The sequence below is a fragment of the Chiloscyllium plagiosum genome, chromosome 10 (genome assembly GCF_004010195.1).
Source record: "Chiloscyllium plagiosum isolate BGI_BamShark_2017 chromosome 10, ASM401019v2, whole genome shotgun sequence".
NCBI lineage: Eukaryota > Metazoa > Chordata > Chondrichthyes > Orectolobiformes > Hemiscylliidae > Chiloscyllium > Chiloscyllium plagiosum.
The window spans coordinates 77,138,949-77,160,724 of record NC_057719.1 but is presented as its reverse complement, the minus strand read 5'-3'; the positions used below and the strand labels follow the sequence as shown (position 1 = coordinate 77,160,724).

At 38.5% G+C, this 21,776-nt stretch overlaps 1 protein-coding gene across 4 annotated transcripts in view; it reads right to left on the bottom strand.

Annotated features, from left to right (window-relative positions):
- pcnx1 (pecanex 1) overlaps window positions 1–21,776 on the bottom strand; it is a 279,895-nt gene that overhangs the window by 68,907 nt on the left and 189,212 nt on the right. For all 4 annotated transcript variants that reach the window (XM_043698139.1, XM_043698140.1, XM_043698143.1 and 1 more), the window contains 7 exons: window positions 14,412–14,517; window positions 12,954–13,046; window positions 8,402–8,552; window positions 7,366–7,507; window positions 4,328–4,505; window positions 1,636–1,744; window positions 135–264 (listed from right to left, as the gene is read on the bottom strand). In XM_043698139.1, coding sequence (XP_043554074.1) covers window positions 135–264; window positions 1,636–1,744; window positions 4,328–4,505; window positions 7,366–7,507; window positions 8,402–8,552; window positions 12,954–13,046; window positions 14,412–14,517 — 909 coding nt within the window. The remainder of the gene's footprint in view (window positions 1–134; window positions 265–1,635; window positions 1,745–4,327; window positions 4,506–7,365; window positions 7,508–8,401; window positions 8,553–12,953; window positions 13,047–14,411; window positions 14,518–21,776) is intronic.

The following is a 21,776-nucleotide window of genomic DNA, read 5'->3' as shown; positions in this document are numbered from 1 at the left end:
GCCGAATGCAACCAAGGAAAGAAAAATGTCAATATAAGATATACCAAAAGGAAACTTGTTTTTATTTTTAAATAGCATACCTCTTTTACTAACATGTGCTGAATGTACTAATGCATCATATTCAATGCACTTACTTATAGTCTCTTTCCCAGAACTTAACCGGGCGTACATATGAAGTAATGAATATTGCACTTCCAAGGAATGGGTTTAAAGGAGTTGAGAATAAAGCTGATACCACTGCCTGGACGAATAACATGGCTGAATCTAAAGAAAGGCATGTTAAGGAATAAAAGATATACATCATAACCACACCGCACAGTGAAACCCTTGAAATGATGTCATACAATGAGTCACTGGGTTTTCTCCATCAAAACTGTCTCTATTTGTCCAACAGCTGCACCCCTTCAGATTTGGCCTCCTGCTGTGTTAACGTCGTCACTGCATCTACTGGATTGATTCCTTAGTACAGTGTTTAGTGTTTTAATTCCTCAAAGAACAATATAAAGCTTCAAACAACAGTTGCAACAAGAAACTGATTAGCTCCAACCCTTCAAGAAATACTATTGAAAGTACTGAATGAGCTCACGTACGCATGCCATTATTTCTTTCAAGTTATATTTGTGTATGGAATCTTTACTGCTGACTTGAAAGAGACTATGCAGCACTATGGTTCAACACCTCTAGCTCTCTGTAACTATACTGCAACACATTGTCCTATTAACTATGTCAAATGTTGGCTCAAATACGTATCATGAACACTTGATAAAATGATCTCCTTTTGCAATTCAGCTTTCAGTCAATGTAAGTGATGACTGTGTAGCATTACCGCTAGACTATTAATCCAAAGACCCAAGTAAAATTCTGGGAACCCAGGTTCAAATCCCATCAGGGCAAATGATGGAATCTGAAGTCAATAAAAGTCTGCAATTAAGAATCTAATGACCATGAAACCATTATCAATTGTTAGTGAAACCCATCTGTTCACTAATGCTGTTTAGGGAAGGGCACTGCCATCCTTACCGAGTCTGGCCTACAGACCCACAGCAATATGATTGACACTTAACTGCCTTTTGGGCAATTAGGGAAAGGCAATAAATGCTGACCTAGCCAGTGATGCCCTCATCCTATAAATGGATAAAAATATATTTTAACTGGTTGATTTTCGCAAAACAGTACTGGTGGCTTTCTTCTATGAACACAAAGCAATCCAATGTAAATTGTAAGACTGTCAAAGTTAAGTACAGCACGGAAACCAGATTTATAGGATGCTCTTAAAAGCTGTAATATCTAATGTAGATCACAAAATACAGGACTGAACTAATCTGAGCACCTTACCACTTAAAATAAATGGTACTGTAACACTGGTGTATAATAATGTAAATTGCCTTTGTGATTAGATTTCATCTAATGTCCTCTGTGTGGTTTATTATTCTTGAATTGAAGCTCTCATTTAGGTTTTACTATAACAGGAAGTTAACTACACTTTTGAGCATTAGGCTAGCCCAAGTTCACAGCTAACACTTACTTCACAAAAACTGACAAGCAGGTGTCCGCAAAATCCTGTGCTACAAGTGCAGTAAATAGATTAATCATACAAATAATAGTAATCATTCCTACATTATGAGTAAAGGATACGAGGTACAGCAAAAGGTTGAGCAAAAGCATGGAACGCTGATCCCCACGTGATTTGCCAAGGAGCAATGTAAGTATAGACAAATCTCAATTTGTAGAAAAGTTCCCATAACTAAAATCAAAAAGAAAAATATTAAGTACAGACATTAATACTCAGCATTTTTATGTTACACTTGATTGAAATTCTGGTTGAAGTTAGATTGCTAAAAATACTCAATCTTCTTCCAGTTTAATGACGGTTTTGCTGACTCAATTACATGATAGCATTACTAAGTTTTTGCATTTTATTTACTTAGTTAACAATTTGCTTAGCAATATTTCCCCTCGTCTCTGCCGCACAGAACTCCAGAGTCAAATGGAGATCATGAATGTCGATCTAAACATTTAATATGTTCAGTGTCAAGGATGAGTAAGTCCACTCTATGATTTTTGGTGTTGTTTCATATTGCCTCACTAATCATTTGTGTTTTGCCATTGTGCTCCAAGAGATCGAATAAAGTAATGAGTAGTATTGACCTCACCGTTCATGAAGATGTGAAAAATAGTCAGAAAAGCACTTAACTCTGGGAAACTGCAGCTAATATTTATGTAGCTGAAATTCTGAAATGGTAATCGTGACAAGACTGCACAACCTCATATTCCTCATCAGGGGATAACAGCTCATACTGGGGAGCTAAGAGACACATGATGACACTGAAAAAATTAGAGGACAACTACAAGTCCAATTGTATTAATTACAGAGACCATAAAGTTCTCCTTGTGATCTGCCCCAGGGACAATCATTGCAAGGATCCCCCTAAACCACCTCCTGCAGCAAAGAACTCCTTCAAGAGTCACAGAATGGTTTCACCCACAGAGACGGAACAGACCTTCACTGAGTAGCAAAGTCACAAAGTGTGTGAAAAACAGAACAACCACTGTCTGTGGTTTTTTTCTGACACCATAAACTCCTTGTAAACCACAAAGGTTTATGCAGTATTCTCACAAAATATGGCATGACCTCAGAACTTTGTCACTACCATCTTTTACTTGAACCATGAAGATATACAAGCTGTTTCCTCATCAAAAGAAACACCACAGGCATTTCAATGAAAATTGGGTTCAAATGACTTTGAATAACTGAATAAACTCTTCTTTTCATTTCCCAGCTACAATGCTACATCTCAACTGCAGCAAATCACCCACAGTTGTGTAGATAGTCTACAAAACAGCTGCAAATTGTTCAAGCTATGCTGACTTCCATCCAAAATTGAAATCACTTCAACTTCATCACTGAGCTTTAGCATGCAAAAGACTCTTGAACACATGTTCAATAACTCACTGAGCCTCAGATCATTGGTAAGTCCTTCACCAAAATGTATGAACAAATGAGCCTTTTACTAAGCACGTGGGAAACGAAGGTTTAAACAGCTCCACAGCACAAATCCTACAGATTTAGGATCAAAGATGAAAACCTTGAAAGGTGGAACATTTTACATGTCTTGGGAGCATCTTCTTGCAAAGGCAGGAAATTTAATCAGCACCCCCAGTTTACCTAGTCAGCCTTTCATTGACTGAAGAGAGAACTTGAGGACCCAGGATCTCAAACCTCAGACTAAGATCTGTGCAGTGAATTACTTTAGAGACTTGAAAAACTTATAGAAGGCACCTCAAAGTCCTGCAAACCTCGTAGCAATTTTCTCTCCTAAGGCAACCTGCCAAGCGTCAAGACACTAATTATTCAAAACTGGCTCTGCTGGGTTGGATTGTAATTTGTATGCCTGACAACAGGCTCCTAAAATAACTGCTCTACTCAAAACCTGTTTGCATCAGAAGACTTCCAGGAAGACAGCAGGGTCATATTAGGGATGTCCTCAAAGCAACCCAGAAGAGGTCAAACATCACTGCCAATTTACAGGAGTACCTAGCTTGTGACTGTCTAAATCAGAGAAGACAGTGAACACACCGAGACACTTCGTTGAAAATGTTCAAAACGTGAGGTGGAAACATCAAAAAGAATGCACAAACCTCAAAAAAAGTTCATTGAACCAACCCTTCAAGCACCACGTACCTCACATGTAACAGAGTCTGCAGATCACACATGAAAATTATTAGTAATTTCAGAACCTATTAAACTGGAGTAGAAACAATGAATCCTCAACCCCGAGGGACTACCTAAGATGACAAAGAGGACTCCCCACTACCAAGACCAATGAAATCGTAAGACATATACAGCATAAATAACGACCACCCTTTCAACAACCTGACAGCAGCAGTACATCGAGGACAGTGGCTCGTGTTTAACCAAATACACATTCTGCAAAGTTGACAGAGATCCACCATAAATGGAAGATGAAGGATGGCATGAAGTGTGACTGTGGTCAGCAGTTCCAACAACTGAATATATCACATTAACTTCTCCACTAAACTGTGTTAATGGAGGCACCCCATTCTATCACTTGGTGTCTCATGAGGCCTGCAAGGATAGCCAATCAAGACACCTCACTGAGTCATATGAACATTGTAATTAATATAGAATAGGCAACTAAATTTTATCAGAAATTAATTGCTATAGGTCAATCTATGATACAGTTAACACATGCAAAATCAGAATTGCACAAGATCCATCTCTGTTTAGCTCTCAGTCAAGACCAGAAAGGTCAGCACACCTGTTTATCTTACATCAGCCGCTTGTGTTTTTGTTCTGATAACATACCTTACTGAACAGTATAGACATGAAGAAAAGGTCCAAAAGCAGAGTCTCTGAAAAGGATTTGTAATCAAAAGTGAAGAACAGTACAGTGAAAACAACAGTTACATATTGATATGTGGGACTGCTGTAAGAAGATCGAAGCAATTTCATCCCTGCGACGGTGATCATTAAAGCACCAAACCTAGGGGAGAGGACAGAATTGGTTCTTGAGAGTACCATACATAAAACAATCAAATACAACCAACAAGTCAACAAAAATATGACAAAATCATTCAGATTATCAAAAATTCTATTCCATACAAAAATTGTCACTTTCTATTAAATTGATGTATTCAGTAATAAATAAGTAAATCTATGCATTTTTGCACTTCCATGAATACAACAATATAACTATCTAATTGTACTGTACCTTTAATATGGTATTAAAGCTGTTAATCAGATGAAAGAATCCCATTCTACAAAAAAAACCTGATGGGATCCATTAGTTTCACTTGAAAAAATAAAATTTACGTAAGTTAAATGTCTTCTTTAAATAATTTTAGGAAAGATGGCAACATATTGTATTGTCAATGGATTAGTAATCTAGAAGCCCATACAAAAGCTTTAGGGACAGGGATCCATATCCCACTATGGCTCTTCCTGCAATTTGAATTCAACTGGTTAGTCTAGAATATAAAGCTGGCCTCATACTGATGGTTGTAAAAACCCATCTGGTACAGTAATGTCCTTTAGAGAAGGCAGGAAATCTGCCATTCTTCCTTGGCCAGGCCTACACATGTTTCCAGACCCAATGCAACGTGGTTGACATTTAACAGCTCTCAAAGGGCAACGATGGACAATAAATGCTGTCCTCGCCAATGATGCCCATATCCTGTGGAAGAATTATAAAAATGGCAAACATTCCAAATTGAAAGTATCCTCAAAGCCAATGTGTCTGTACCAAGTTCAAAATTTGTATATGAGAAAATATAGGAGCATAAACAGTTTGAAGTAATTCAGCCTGTTGAGCCTGCTCTGCCAGTCAATATAATCACAGCGGACTGAACACATCAATTGTCTTTTACCTTACTATCCCCATCTCCCTTTATGCCATTGACAATCAAATGTACTTCAAATGTACTCAAAATTGAAACTTCCACAGTCCTCTGGGGTACGGAATGCGAAAGGTTCATCACCCTGAGGAAAGAAATTTCTCTTCATCTTAATCCAAATATCATCCCTTTATTTTAAACCACCCTCGACCGGGGAGTACATCCTATCTGCATCTACCCTGTCTAACTCTTCGAGTGTTTTGTAGCTTTCAATGAGATGACCATTCTTTGAAACTGGAGAGAACATGCACAGACTTCATAACACAGTCCCACCATCCCACTTGTTAGCCAACCCTTAATCCATCGCACTACATTACCTCCTATCTCACATGCTTTAATTTTTCTAAGACATATTAAGTGGAGGATCATATCAAAAGTCTTCTGAAAATCCAAATATACTACATCCATAGAGTCTCATCTCTCATTTTTTTAAGTAACAATCTTATAATACTGTGATAAATTCATCAAACATGATCTTGCATTTGCAAATGCATGCTGACGATGTGTAATCTGACTATTTTTACCCAAGTGTTCAGTCATTATGATGATTCTAACATATTCCCTAATGATGTAAGGCAGGTAGGTCTACAATTCCCAGACTATTTAAGAAAAGAGCAAGGGAAAAATAAAATAAAAGATAAAAAGCAAAGTCACCATAATCACAGCAAACCAAAGGTCTGCTCTGTCATTAAGAGAAAGATGACTGGTGATGGTTTAACCCAAGTGTCATGACTCCTCAGATGGAGGGATAGATTGAGGAGGAGAGTCTTTTTTGCAACCTCAATTGGTGCAGGAACTGAACCCAAATTGTTTGCATTGCAAACCACCAATCCAGCAACTGAGCTAACCTAAACCTTATTTTTAAATAATGGGATAAACATTTGCAAGATTCCAATCTACAGAAATCATTCCAGAATCCATAGAATATTTGAAGATAATCACCAATGTTTTAACTCTCTCTGTAGCCATCTCCCTCAAAGCTCGGGGATGTAGACCATCAGGTCCCAGGGAGTTACCAACTTTCAGCCCCATTAATTTCTCTAGTACTACCTTAATACGAATTTCTTTCAACTGTTCATTCTCCTTAATCACTTGGACCTCTAATTCTGGGAGCTTTCCTGTATCTTCCTAAGTGAAAACAGACAGAAAGTAATCATTTCGCTTCTCTGCCATTTCTCCATTCCCCATTCTAAATTGTCACGACTTTACTTCATTCATCTCAGCCAAATGTTTCTTTTTTTTTTAAAACATACTTGTCGCAGGTGTCACAGTCCATTTTTATATTTTTGCCAGATTGCAATTGTATTTGTTCTTCCTTACCAGTTCCTTGGTCTGCCTTTGTGATATTTTAAAATCTTTCCCATCCTGAGATTTAGCACTATTTCTGGCCATCTCATGAGCTTTCTCAACAAAAAAAAATCCCTAAGTCTTTTGGCAGGCACGGTTGACTGATCTTTATTTCGTTTTTGTTCCTTGGATGAATATACTGTTACAGTAAGCCAATAGTGTTTTAAAACTGCCCATTTCCTTTATATAGTCATGCCTTCTAATGTGTTTTCTCTATCTAGTCAAAGACATTGAAATAAAAATATCTTTGAGTAACAATTCTTGCACAATGGAAAAGCTAAGAATACTGTATAGATTTACAGTTCCTTAACGTTTCATAAGTAGTTACCAAATCTCCACGGACAGCCCAGAACAAATAGGCAAAAGCAAAGCAACACCCAATCTGTGAAATTGGATCTAAAAACCAATGTACATCAGATTTTTGGGCATTCGCATTTCTGAAGCTTCTTGAGCTGTCAGGTTTGGGAAATGGCTAAGAACTACCAGTGATCAAATATCCACTGCATTTGTCAAAAACTTTATTTCGCCAAGGCAACTTTAAAAAATGGGGAATAAAACTAGGGATTTAGCTGAGGAAAATAATAATAAAGAGAAACACCTTACTCTGCGTCCAGTTTCTTTGGGCTAGCTATCATCTTAGCACTGCTGCTCAATTCATTGAGAACAATCAATGGGTAAATAATGTTCTTTTCCACAAAGAGCAGCCAAACGTACATCTTTTCAAACCACATGACATGTGCAGCATCTGTGAGAAAAAAATTATTCAGCTTGTTTTCTGAACGGCACAAATCCAAACAATCCATCAATAGTACATGACAAGTTCCAAGTGATAATGTTGCAGGTGCTTTAACGAAAAAAAAATCAACACATAATAATAATAATAATAATAATAATAATAATAGGACTATTCATCTTTGCAGTGACCAGGATGTCAGCGAAACTTGCAACCAGAATATGTTTACAGATACACACTTAGCAATGAAAATATCATGTTACCCAAATCAAATATATCTTTGTAATGCTTTGAACATTTTGAACCAGTTCCTAATCTGAAATGAAAAGCATTGATCCAAGTGTTTTATTTGCCAAAAGTATGAAGAATTTTCCCTTCTGAGGTGAAACTTAAATGTTAATTGCACTAAATTGTAATTACATTTCAACAATCATGGAAATGTTCCTTCCTTCAAATTCAGTTTTAAAAATTGATCCAATTACATGCTTTAAGAGTACTGGCAGCGGACCCATGCCAATAAAGTGAAATATTAGCAAAGGAGCTTGGGATAATAACCTCAACTAAGGCTAGTTAATAGCACATTCACTGTGTTGTTTATCCTTTATTATTTCCCTAAAGATATTTCTCAGGTCATTTTTTAAGCTGCCCCTCATATTTTTAAATGACCTTTTGAATTCTTAATAGTTAATTTTCATTTTGAACTTGCTCCTTCCTGAAAAATGGAGCTAATATTACAGCATTATTCTGGTAAATCCTCTGTCGACATTATTGCCAGACTATTTGGAAATGCATTATTTTGAGATAATATAATACAGTAATTAAATTAATTAACCATTCATTATACCTTTATGGATAGTCACAACTCATTATAATTCTTGGTTATATAGCTATTAGAGGAGTACCTACTTCTCACTTCAAACTGATAGTACTCCTTAGTTTTCAGCAGTGGATGAGAGAAACAATGCCAAGGGAGTTGTTTTCTGAGCTGAGGCAGCAAGTAATGTGTTAGAAATCCTACTGCACCTATCAGGGTATACAGCACATAGCTGAGGACAGGCTGGGAGACAAGAGAAATACAGAGTCAATATAGTACATTTACTTCAGTATAGTCAGTTGGCAGCACGCAACAGCAATTTAATGTAAGGCAATCTGAGATAGTTCAACACTGTAGCACAAATGCAAATTTAATTTAGTATCCTTCTTAAACTGAAGACCAAGAAGCCCATCAGGTGTTAAATCCCTTTTGTTGGCATTACTCTTGGCTTTGTTACAGCCATCTCTTCTGGCAACAGATAAGAGGCTAAAATTCAACAGGTTTTGAAATGCGAAAATGAAGATTAACACAATGCAATTCACAAATGTAGAGTTACATTGTCAAATATTAATAACCAGCAATTTTTCCAATCTTCCTCAAGGCTCATATTATGTGACTTTCTCCACTACCCTGGCTTACCACACCAAAAATGCACCCACAATAGTAGCAATCTTACATATCTGAAAAAAAAACAGTTCATGGCAGATACAGATTCTTCCTGCGTTGACCACACTTACATTGCATAAACTAAGCTTCACATATAGATCAGACGGGCCAGTTGGCTGAGGAGTAGTAAATTGGAGTTTAATTTAGATAAATGAGAGGTGTTGTATTTAGGTAAGGCAAAACAGGCAGGACTTACAAACTTAATGGTAGGGTCCTGGGGAGTGCTGCTGAACAAAGACATTGGGTTGCAGGTTCATGTTCCTTGATGGTGGAGTGACAGGTAGACAGGGTAATGAAGGAGGCATTTGATACACTTGCCTTTATTGGTCAGTGTATTGAGTACAGGAGTTGGGGTCACTTTTGGAATACTGCATTCAGTTCTGGTCTCCCTGCTATAAAAATGTTGTTAAAACTGAAAGGGTGCAGAAAAGATTTACAAGGATGTTGGAGGGTTTGAACTAAAGGAAGTGCTGCTGAATAGACTGGGGCTATTTTCACCGGAGAGTCAGAAGCTGAGGTCTTACCTTATAGAGGTTTATAAAATCATGAGGGACATGAATAGTGAACAGCCAAGGTCCTTTTTTTCCCAGGGTAGGGGAGTCCAAAACTAGAAAGCATAGGTTTATGGTGAAATGCGGAGGGTGGTGCTTGTATGGAATGAGCTGCCAGAGGAAGTGGTGAAGGCCGATACAATTGCAACATTTAAAAGGCATCTGGATGGGTACATGAATAGGAAGGGTTTAGAGGGATATGGGCCAAACACTGGCAAATGGGACTAGATTAGTTTAGGATATCTGGTGGGCATGGACGGGTTGGACCAGAGATTTGTTCCCACAGTGTACAAGCCTATCATTCTGTGACTCTTTTGCAATCTTTTCTCCTAAGCTGATTGCAAATTTAAGAAGTTGCTCACTTCTTCTTGAGCAACTAGCACTGCAGCCTTAATTCTAGCGGAATTTTAATTCTTCACTCATTTGCACTCACTCATGGAAAATGATCAATAATTTATGTCTACTGGAAAGGACTTGGTATTTATTAATTCTACAAACACAACCAAGAGCGTTTAACCATGAATAATATTTCAACCATAACAGTTGACATCAATTATTCTTTCCTGCATACAAATACTTCACAAAGTATTTTTTTCTGTGCACAAGACATGTTATGTGCAATTAACTATTAACTGGTCAATTGTATGTGCTTTCCAAATTGTTTATTAAAATCATCATAGCATCCAGAAAACAAAAGCACTAGCTTAAAATATGAAAATGCTGAAAATCTGAAATATTGCACTTTGCTTTTCTAGTTGCACTTTGCACAGATTATAGGTGGAATCCAAAATTCACATTTAATAACAAGAATGACGGTGGGACAGAGATTGTCAAAACTGGAGCATTTTGTGGTGTGTCCAGCTGATTACATTCTCCTTTATTCTCCAGCTCAAGTTTACTTTGTAGTGCTATTTGCTGCAAGCAAGAGCTGAGAATGCAATGGCATTGTTAACAGGGACCTGGACTCAGTGAGGAATGGGAGCAGCAGTGCATTTCCTGAATCAAAATGACTTAAATGGTTAAAACAGAACAGAACAATTAATGTGAAGAGAAAATCATACACTATTTAAGAGTCAAATAAGGTGCAGAAACATAAAAAGGAACGTTCCATTAAGAGACTGAAAAAAGACAAAAATTAAGAAAACAAATACTAAAATACAAAATCTAATGTTTTTAAAATCTCCAAAAAGTGCAAGTTTACAAAGCTACAGATCAAGAATTAGAAAGTAGGTCAATGGCTTCCTTCTAGATATTTTTAATAGACCTGTTCAGGCACATATGACACAGAGATTTGAAACTGGACCTTCTGGCTCAGAATTAGGGACACTGCACCACAACAGCCCTAAGGGTTTCCTTCTAGTTATTTTTTAAATCACTAGATGTTTGGACATGTTATGACACTCACCAGGGCAAATGTGTGAACTCAGACCTTCTGGTGCAAATAGTTGGAAGACTACCACTATGGCACAAGACCTCAACAGCTTCCTTCTATGCTGTCAATTTCTATAATTCTAACAGGTACTGGTTACAATTGTATTAATAATCATCATGTGCGAAAAATGCTTACTCTATTATTTAGTGGACTTAACCTTCTGAGGCAAGTTTAATGAGCAATTAATGTGCAAATCTAGACAGGTTTTTAAAAAGAACCAAGAGGCTGAGGGTGAGATGTGTTTGTGCAAAGCAGTTTAAATTGGTCAGTTAGTCCTACAGATTTGCCAACTTAAGAACTCTCTCTTGATCTGCAAATTGATAACGCCAATTTTTTTTTCAGCAAGGTCAAGCTCACAGACGAGAATTTCACCAGCAAAACAAGTTAAACAAATCCAAATTTTTTCAGTTTTCTTTTTGGTTACTTTATGATTTGAAAAGTTAATTGTAAATATGAAAGTTGACGTTTGTGCCAATATTACCCTACTTAAACTAACTGATCTCAATAGGGTTATTACATCAATAATGCAAGGAACACTATCACTCTAAGTCATGGTAGATTTGGATGGTTTAAGCTGCTCTCGCACCATTGTGGATTGGTTTTAGAATCATATCATTTTTATCACATAGTTCAAACAGGATATTTTAAGTCTCAAAGGAAGCAGATAATGGCACTTGACCCCTCAAACTGGCTGGATTATAAGTGATCTATGACTTAATGCCATATACCCTCACTTGCCCCACGTCCTTTAATATTTTTGATGGATAAATTTTATTAACCTATCTTGGATTAAAAATATACAATTTATCTAGCATCAATGACAGTGAAAAAACACTTTCATAGACCAAGTGGCCAGAGTCTGGAGTACACTGCCTCAGAGTTGCAGGTTCACTCAAGTCATTCAAAAGGCAATTGTTCTCATTTGAAAAGGAACAGTACAGGGTGACAGGGAGAAAATAGAAGAGTGGCACTAAATGCAATACTCATTGGGAGCTGGCACAAACATAATGGGCAGAATGACATTCATCTATGCTGTAACAATTTGGTGATTCTGGATGCTATGGTTGATAAATTACTTGTAAGAAGGAAGCCAGAAAGAGGAGTACAAACTCCCTAACTGCTAGTCAAATAATATAATACATGATGATGCTGGACTTTTACATTTTATATATTACCAAAAAGTCAGTTAGTCACTAAATTCTAAACAGTCTTTTTAAAATAATTCATTCATGAGATGTGGGTTGGCTGGGATAACATTTACCACTCATCTTGCATTAAATGAAATGAAGAGATAGGGCTTTCAGTTAACAGCAGTTGGCAAAGATTTTAAAGTGAAGAGGGCTTCCAAAATTATACATTTTGAAAAGGTTAGTGGATAAATACTGCTTACAAAAGTAGACAATTTGTTGACTGACAGCGAACATAACTGGAATGAAGGTCACTGAATAGGTTGAGTCTGCAGTCCAAATGCAGATCTATTCAGATAAATACTGAAATTCCAGTTAGCCATTCTGTTTCATTCCCAATTAAGAAACCTCATAACATTACATGATAATTTGCCTCTTAATGAAGCACTGTCTTATTGAGGGTGTAAAATATTAACACATACAATACAATTCTGCCCCGCAAGTGAATTCCACAGGAAATGATCTGTGTATGTTTGACAACCATACCTTACATATAAAGTTGCGAGAAATTATATTTCTTTTTGACTCTGGTCATCGTTCAACGTGCTCGATTCAGCAAAGTTCAATATTTAGATCAACTAACTAACTGCAAAAATATTATGCCTCTCAAGGAGATTTTACACAACTTGGCATTCAACAGCAGAGTGTGGAACATTCCATAAATGGCTAAAGGATTCAGTGACTTTATATTTCCTTAAATCAGTTCTAAAACCTTCTTTCAGGCACTCAAAATGGTCACTGGACATAGCTTTGGAAAACCGTGGTTTGTCATGTGTTATTCCACAGAATAAAAACTCAAGTTCTTTACCTGCAGGGCAATGAAGACTGTGCTGACATGGATTGCAAAGTATAAGATGGCAATGACTATGCAAACTATCAGATCGGATTGTAAACGTTCACTCTGGAGAAGAAGCAACAAAAAAAAACAATAGCTATTTTCAGAACTGCTTGTGTCAAATCATTTTAACAATTGTATTTAATGATCAACGTCTGTTAAATTTTTTCCCTAAAATAGTCACTTCATTATGGGGTGCTGTTTAGTCTCTACCTTCGCTAGTCCAATAATTACTTACCAAAAACAAATTATAAATGTTCAGACAAGTCACAAATTTTGAATCCTGGTCAATGACAGATTAACTAGACAAAGAAGACTTTATAGAAAAAGGAACTACCAAGATTCCTGACCATTATGGAAGAATATACACATTAGCTTTGGTTAATGACAATTTTAGACTCAACCATAATGCTCGACACCTCTCACAGAATGATCAGACAAATTGCCAAGAGTGGGTGAAAATGTGGTGGCTGTGCTGAAAGTAATCCATGTCACACTGGGTTTGGGGAGTGGGGGTGGGTAAAGGACCTGGAAGGTGGTGATTAGGTTCTATACTTAATGAGCTCATTGCTGAGGCCTGCAAGCTGCAGGTTCCCCAAGTGGAAAACGAGATGCTTTGTTTCAGATACACAGCCATTGCAGTTCTTTAAGGAATTGTAGTTCGCTCTGACTCTGTAACTTCAAGTGAACACTGGAGGAAATTGCCAGAACAGGGGGCTAGTTTAAGAAGAACAAAGCATAGGTGGACTGGCTACACATATGAACTTGGAAATGCTTCCATGCTAATAGATTAGATTGGATTATGATTGGATTCCTTACAGTGTGGAAACAGGCCCTTTGGCCCAACAAGTCCACACCAACCATCCGAAGAGTAACCCACCCGGGCCCCCCATTTCCCTCTGACTAACGCACCTAACACTAAGGGCAATTTAGCATGGTCAATTCATCTGAATTGCACATCTTTTGGACTGTGGGAGGAAACCGGAGCACCCGGAAAAAACCCAGGCAGACATGGAGAGAATGTGCAAACTCCACACAGACAGTCACTCGAAGCTGGAATCGAACCTGGGACCCTGGTGCTGGGAGGCAGCAGTGCTAACCACTGAGCCACCATGCCGTCCCGATTATAAATTCAGTACTTAATCTATTGGACGAACATTTCCTTTGTAGTGATTTGTGACACCGAATTAAATGCAGGCAGCAATTTCTGGGGTAGCAAGAAGAATAAGGTGACCATTGCTGGATTGTTGTAAAACTCAACTTGTTCATTAAGGTTCTAGTCGAAGGGATCAGTCATCACAAAGTATCCAATATCTTATTCGGTCACACTTATACAAATATAAACAAATAAAGCTGCATACGTTAAAATTATTGTTGCACTGTAAAGTTGCATATAAAATAAATTAGTAAATGATAAAAAATATAACTTACAACAGACTGCTTCAGCTTTTCTGGTAAAGGATCTTTTACCTCTGCTAGAGGATCTTCAGGATTCTTATCATCAGTAGTTGGAAAGATTTTTGACTTCACTAAAGACCTGTAATTTCAAAGCAAACAGAACAATATTTACTTAAACGCTGACTAGGAGATCTTCACTGTTCACTCTAAATAACTCTAATCCCATTATTTTGCCTCTGCAAAGGAGTTAAACTTGTCCTCACTGTGGAGATGAACTTAAGTAAAACAGAAGGCAATCTGCCCAGCAGTATTTTTGTTGTCAAGGCTATGATCACTCATTTTTTCATATCAAAAAGTAGTCATCATCATAAAAAATGTTTAGCAGTGAACCTTTGTGTGTGATTATCTGTATAAACAGAGCTCATTACCAAGAGAGTCAAGTTATGATCTACACAGCAATAACTAGGTCACATTCTGATTCTTCGCAAACAATTTTCCAACAACTAGGGTGGCATAGTGATCTCAATGGTTAGCATTGTGCCTGACAATGCCAGGGACTCCGGGTTCTTATCCACCAAGGCCATGCTAAATTGCCCATAGTGTCCAGAGATGCACAGGTTAGACGGATTAGTCATGGAAAATGCAGGGTTACAGGGATAGGGTGTGTTTGGTTGGAATGCTGTTTGGAGGGTGGTGTGGACTTGATGGGTCGAATGGCCTGTTTCCACATTGTAGGGATTCTATAATTATATCTGTTTTAATTTTAGTGTCATTCCCTCTTCTAAGCATGCGACATCTTGGACACAGTTCCAAGGTTGTTAAGCTTCCGACAATTCCTTAAACAATTAAACAAAAAACTGTGAATGCTGGTAGTCAGAAGAAAAACAAATGTGGAGAGCCAACGTTCCAGCTCCAGAGTTCTCTCCACATATGCTACCAGACCTGCTGTGTTTTTTCTAGTAACTTCTATTGTTGTTCCAACAATTCTTATTCAATTGAACAAATCCTCATTTAGTCATTCTAAAGTCAGAGAAAAGACAAACGTCAACCCAATGACCACATCCAGATTTTCTAGCAAGGACCAATGGACAAAAATCAGCTGTACTTAAACACTGGACAATTTTCACCATTTTAACTGCACCAGCAGACAAAATTGAGTTCTCAAAGAAATTTCAACTTAATCGGATCATTTGTATTGATGGAGCGGCACTGCGGTTCAGTGGTTAACACTGCTGTTACACAGTGCCAGGGACCTGGGCTTGATTGAAGCCTTGGACGACTGTCTGTGGAGTCTGCGCATTCTCCCAGTGTCTGTGTGCATTCCCTCCAGGTGCTCAGGTTTCCTCCCATAGTCCAAAGATGTGATTAGCTAAATTGGCCCAAGTGTTCAGGGAGGTGTAGGTTAGATGCATTAGTCAGGGGAAATATAGAATAAGAGGGTAGGGGAATGGGTCTGTGTGGGATACTCTTCAGAGGGTTGGTATGGACCTGCTGGGCCAAATGGCCTGTTTCCACACTGTAGGGATTCTATGATATGATTCTATGATTCATTTGGACCTTGAGGAATTGTTGCATGACATGTTGGAACTGGGATATTCAGTATCCAACAACCACAATTATCGATCCTCCATTTTTCGTTATGACTTGAGTCAGAAGAGTAGTTCCCCACTACCAATGATTTCAATTTTACAATTATTTAAAATTCATTCATGGGACATGGGCATTGCCAATTAAACCAGCATTTATTGCCTATCCCCAATTGCCGAGAAGATGGTGATGAGCTGTCTTCTTGAACTGCTGCAATCCTTGGGGTCCAGGTGCATGCAGTATTGTGAGGTGTAGAGTTCCAACATTTGGACTCGGGCAAAGTGAAGGAACAGCAATATGATGCCAAGTCAGGAAGGAATGTGATTTGGAAGTGATGTTGCAGATGGTAGTTGTAATAAATTATCATTTGGGAATTTAGATTCTAAAGTAGAGGTAAATGGATTTTAAGTTTCAATTCTGTGAAAGAGACTTTCCTTTCAGAGAAAAGTCAATTTGTCATTTTTTTAAACAGGGATTTCAAACTAGGCTTTCTGAGGAAGGCACATGACTTCAAGTGCAATGGGAGGTCATTGATGAAGTGTTTACAAATTTAAACTTTTATGATAACAGAAAAACAGATGGCCCGGGGCCACACTGGGTCAAAATTGAGAAAAAAGATTCATACCAGTGGAGGGGCAGTTCGGTTTGTGGCACTCTCCAGACTATCAAAGCTATGTAAAGAAGTCTTAAGTTGCTTGAACAGTTCAGACAGACAGGGCTTTTCTTAAAGTCCACTTTGGAAAAGATAGTGTCTGCATATCTTGGGTACAGCCACCAATGTGGTGAACATGCAGGACACAAGCAAGAAAACTTTTGCAACCGTGTCAGGCTAGGTTTCACTCTAGAATTTGACCTGCCCAGCATTATAATCAACTGGGATCATAACAGTGACATTCCAAAGCATCTGCTACCCTTGGCCTTCTTGGTGATACATTTGGAAAGTACTGTCTATTGCAGTTCACCTTCTAGATGATACAACTGCTGTCATTGTAAATGGTTAGTCAAGGGAATGAACACTGAAGGTGGTAGACAGGATACCAACCAACAGGATGCCTTGTAGACTTGTGCAGGCATTGGGAGTCTGGATTTGGATTTTTGGCACACAATACTTAGCCTCTGACCTGCTCTGCTGGACACAGTACTATATTTCTGAACAATAGCAAACTGCAAGAAATTGGTAGTTGGGGATTCAGAGATAGGTATGCTATTGAATAAGAAGGGAGATGGCTATATTCTATTTCATTTAAGATGGCCATTGTCTGGCATTTACATGGCATAAATGTTACTTGCCACTTATTAGCCAAAACGTGGATACTGCCTATTAACCTGAAGAATCATAAAAAACACTAAACATTGTACAATCAACAGCAAACATCTCTGTTTATGACTTTAAGGAGGAGGGAAGGTTATTAAAGAAGCAGCTGAAAATAGTGAATACTTTGAGAAACACCTGCAGTGATAAACTGGGGCTGAGATGACTGACCTCCAACAACAACCAACAATATTCTTCTGTGATAGGTATGACTCTGATCATCAGAAAACTTCCCCCCGATTACTGTTGTCTCCAATTTTGACAGGACTCATTAAAGCCATATTCAGTCAAATACTGCCCGAGTGTCAAGAGCAGTCACTTTCACCACACTTCGGGAATTCAGTTATTTTGTCCATCTTTGTACTAAGGATTTAATGAGGTCAGGAGCTGAGTGGCACTGGCTGAAAACAAACTAACTGTGAGTGAGCAGGTTATTAAGTGCCACATGATATCACTGCCAAAAACTCTTTCCATTTCTTGTTGGTCATCAAGATTAGACTGACAGGGCAGTAAATGCTGGGTTGGATTTGCCCTGATTTTTGCAGAACACGACATAGCTGGACAATTTTCCTCATTGTCAGTGAGGAACTCCAACAGAACTGTTTGGCTAGGCACAACTAGTTCTGAAGTATCAGACTTCAGTATATTGGCTATAGTGTCGTCAGCACCCATCCTTTAACTATTTCTTAATATTGGAGTGAATCAAATTGTGTGAAGACTGGCCTGTGTGATGCTGGTCATCTTAGGACACTGGGTTAGATCATCCACATGACACTTCTGCAATTGCATCAGCCTCGTCTTTTCCACTGACATGCTGGATATGCTGTCATTGAGGATACAGATATTTGTGGAGCAGTCTCCTCTGGTTTTTATTTTATTAATTGTGCACTACCATTTCATGACTGGATGTAGCAGGACAGCAAAGCTTAGATCTGATCTTTTGGTTGCGTAATTGCTTAACCCTATCCACTGCATGGTGTTTCTGCCTTTTGGCATGTAAGTAGTCCCATATTGTAGCTTATGGCCAAATGCCTCTTTTTACTTACTAACAATTCAGTGAATTTCTCTGTGGTACAGTATAAAAACATTAGAAATAGGATCAGGAGTAGGCAAATCAGCCCCTCAAGCCTGCTCCGCCATCCAATATGATAATGACCGATCTCATCTTGGCCTCGACTCCACTTTCCTGCCCACCTTCTCTAATTTTTCAACCCAAAATTAACTGAAAATCTGTCTACCTCCTTGTTAAATTTACTCAATACCCAGCATCTATTGGGATAGTTAATTGCAGATTCACAATCCTTTTAAAAAAGTAATTCCTCTTCATCTCTGTTTTAAATCTGCTACCACTTATCCTTAAGTTATTGTTCTCATTCCAGACTGCCCCACAAGAGATGTCCACTCTACACCTGCTTTGTCAATCCTCTTTAGCATCTTATGTACCTCAATTAGATCTCTCCTCATTTTTCTAAACTCTAGAATATAGAGTATATATACTGCTCAATCTCTCTCCATTAGACAACCCCCTCACTTCAGTAATCAATCGAGTGCACATCCTCCGGACTGCAACAATGCAAATCCAATGCAGGAGAGGTTTGACGATGATTGACAATCGCTACTTTGCCACCATTACGCTAGCTTTTTCAAATCCAGATTTTACTGAATTCAGTGTTACCATCTGCCATGGTGGGATTGAAACCCATGACCCCAAAGCATTAGCCGGGAGTTCTGAATTACATTAGCACTCTGTCTACTCAGCTGCAACCTACTGACGGCACTCAACAAAACATCATGGAAAAAGCTGGATGTCCCCTTGTTAAGCTCTGGGCTGCAATACATCATAGAACGGATACAAACAAGGGGTTATCTGTCTCATCATGTCCATGCTGACTCTTTGGGATAACTCCACACTGCTGTCTTTATCTTTGCAAATATTTTCGCAAAGCAATAGGTCTGAAGTGAGCAGTGCTGATGGAATACAATCCGGACATTAAGGTTGGTGAGTTGAAGTGGTTAGTGAGATCCACTTGATAAGCACTACAATTCCATTATTCCTCTGATTAACAATAGACTCTGGGCAATAACTGTCCAGATGAGATTCGTCCTGCTTCTTGTGGACAGGACACACGTGGGCAATTTCACACCATGATTTTATGGAGGTAATCATTATGCCTGCCTTTATTTATTTCATCTGACGCTCTCAGTATTATGCGTACTTTAAGTCTCCCATAAGCCATCAAAAACTTCATTACTTTAAAAAGTAGTTAAGCTCAGCTAAATTTTCACAAACACGTTTAACTTCCTTGCTACAAAATGTGATTCTAACTTTATGCATTAGGTATCCGAATGTATAAATGGCAAGGAGCTTCATTTTACTCTCTCCACTTCTGAATTCACCTTGCTTTTAAGTAATATTCTTTGCTCCCAAAGATATTTGGCCCTTAAAGTTTCAAGGGCACCTTTCATGTTAGAAAATGTCAACAAAGTATTCAATCATGGGGCATTATTTCCATATCTTCACCTGTGTCAGCAAAAATAAATCTCTGGTGAGGCTATCACTTGAAGGAACCCGAAGTGATTACTCCCATTTGGTGATTAAAAGTATTTCCTAGTTCAATGCAAGGTAAAAATCGTGAAATATTATCTCTATTCTCTCTTCACTAATAACGTGCTGAGCATACCAAGCATTTTTGTTTTTACTTCCAAATTATAGCAATTTGTGTTCTCGCTAAAATTAATTAAATAAATTATATTCTGCATCCGTTCACTTGTTTAGATCAGCCCAAAACTGACTGACTGTGATGGATGTGCTAAGACAATGAACAGATGTGCACGATATTTATCCATTCAAGTCTTAAATTGAGTTGTGTTGAAATAAATTAACCCACCATTAAAACAACAAAGAGGACTATCACAAGAATGTGACAAATATTCATATGCAATTATGAAAAGTATTTACTTAGCTACTTTAACTTTATTTATAGGTATAAAGTGCAGAATACCACATCAGTTTTAAACACAGGTTGCACACAGGTCTGTGAAGAGAGAACTCTAGTTCTGATGACATGACATTGACCTACAAGAGTCATTAACTTTGTTTCTCTCTCCTTAAATAGTGAGTATTTCTCATCTTATGTTTTTATTTCTGAGCTCTATTTGCATACTTTAGTGGTGGTGGTGGAGCTGGGCTGGGCTGGGAAGGGGTGGGGGTGGGGATAACCTCCGTCTTGCAGATGGAGGTTATTCAGCCTCTGAAATCTGTTCCTCAACCCAATCAGATTACACATTGTGAGGCATGTTCTAACCCAGCAACAGTGAAGATACCACAATATAGTTGCAAGAGTGGATGGCGAGTGCTTGGAGGGGAACTTATAAGTGTTGGCGTTTTCCGTGTAGCTGCTGTCCTTGTCCATGTAGGTGCTACAGGTCACGGGCTTGGAAGTTGTTGGCTCAGAAACCACGGTGAGTTCCTGCAGTGCACCTTCTAGGTGTTACGTACTGCTCCAATGTGTCAATGATGAACAGAGTGAATGTTGAACATATAAGAAAGGATGTCAATCAAGTGGGTTGCTTTATCCATGGTTTTCAACGTTTTGAATATTGTTGACACTGCATCAACCCAGGCAAGTGGAGTGTTCTGTCACATTTTGTGTGCTTTGAGGATGGTGGACAGGCTTTGAGGAATCAGGAAGGAAGTTACTTGCCATAGAACTTCTGAATAATGATTGATTTTATTGTCATGTGTATTTTACAATAAGAAAAACAACAAAATACAGTGAAAAGCTTTTTCTCTGTCATCACGATCCAGCATCATTTTAAATAGTTTTTAAGAACAAGAAAAAAAAGGAAGAAAAATCTTCAAGAGAGTCCATTAGTCCTGAGCTAGTTCACTGTCAATGACTCTTGTGCCATCATCACTCCTCCACCACCTTGCCATCATCTCCACCTGACAATCAACATTGAAAGCATCACTCTTCAGGAGGCATCGTTTGCCACTGGACTGATTCTTTTCTGCCACCGCCTCACCGCCACCTGCGCCAGACACACCAGCGTCACAATCACATCTCTCCTGCTGGAGCCACCTCGATGACACCTGCTGTCATTCTGTCACAGCTTAGTCACCGCCAGCACCAGGCCCAAATAACAAAATCGCCGAGCTCCAGGTGCAATCTTTCACCACTGGGCCTTGTGCCGACATCGCAGCTGCTAATTCCGATGCCAGGTTGTGTTCTCGACCCAGAAAAGTAAGTCGGGGCTCACTTGCCAGCATCACAATATCTGCACTGGGTCCACTCGAGTCAAGCTGGGCTCCCTTACCACTGCCACGAGGTCCAATCTGGGCTCAATCAATTCCGTGCCTCTAACTTGCTCTTGTAGCCACAGATTTTATTTTATTTTTACCAATTCAGATTCTGATCAATGTTAAACCATAGAATATTGATAGAGAGAGTGATTCAGTGATGGTAATATGATGAAGGTTGGATTCTCTCGATGGTCAC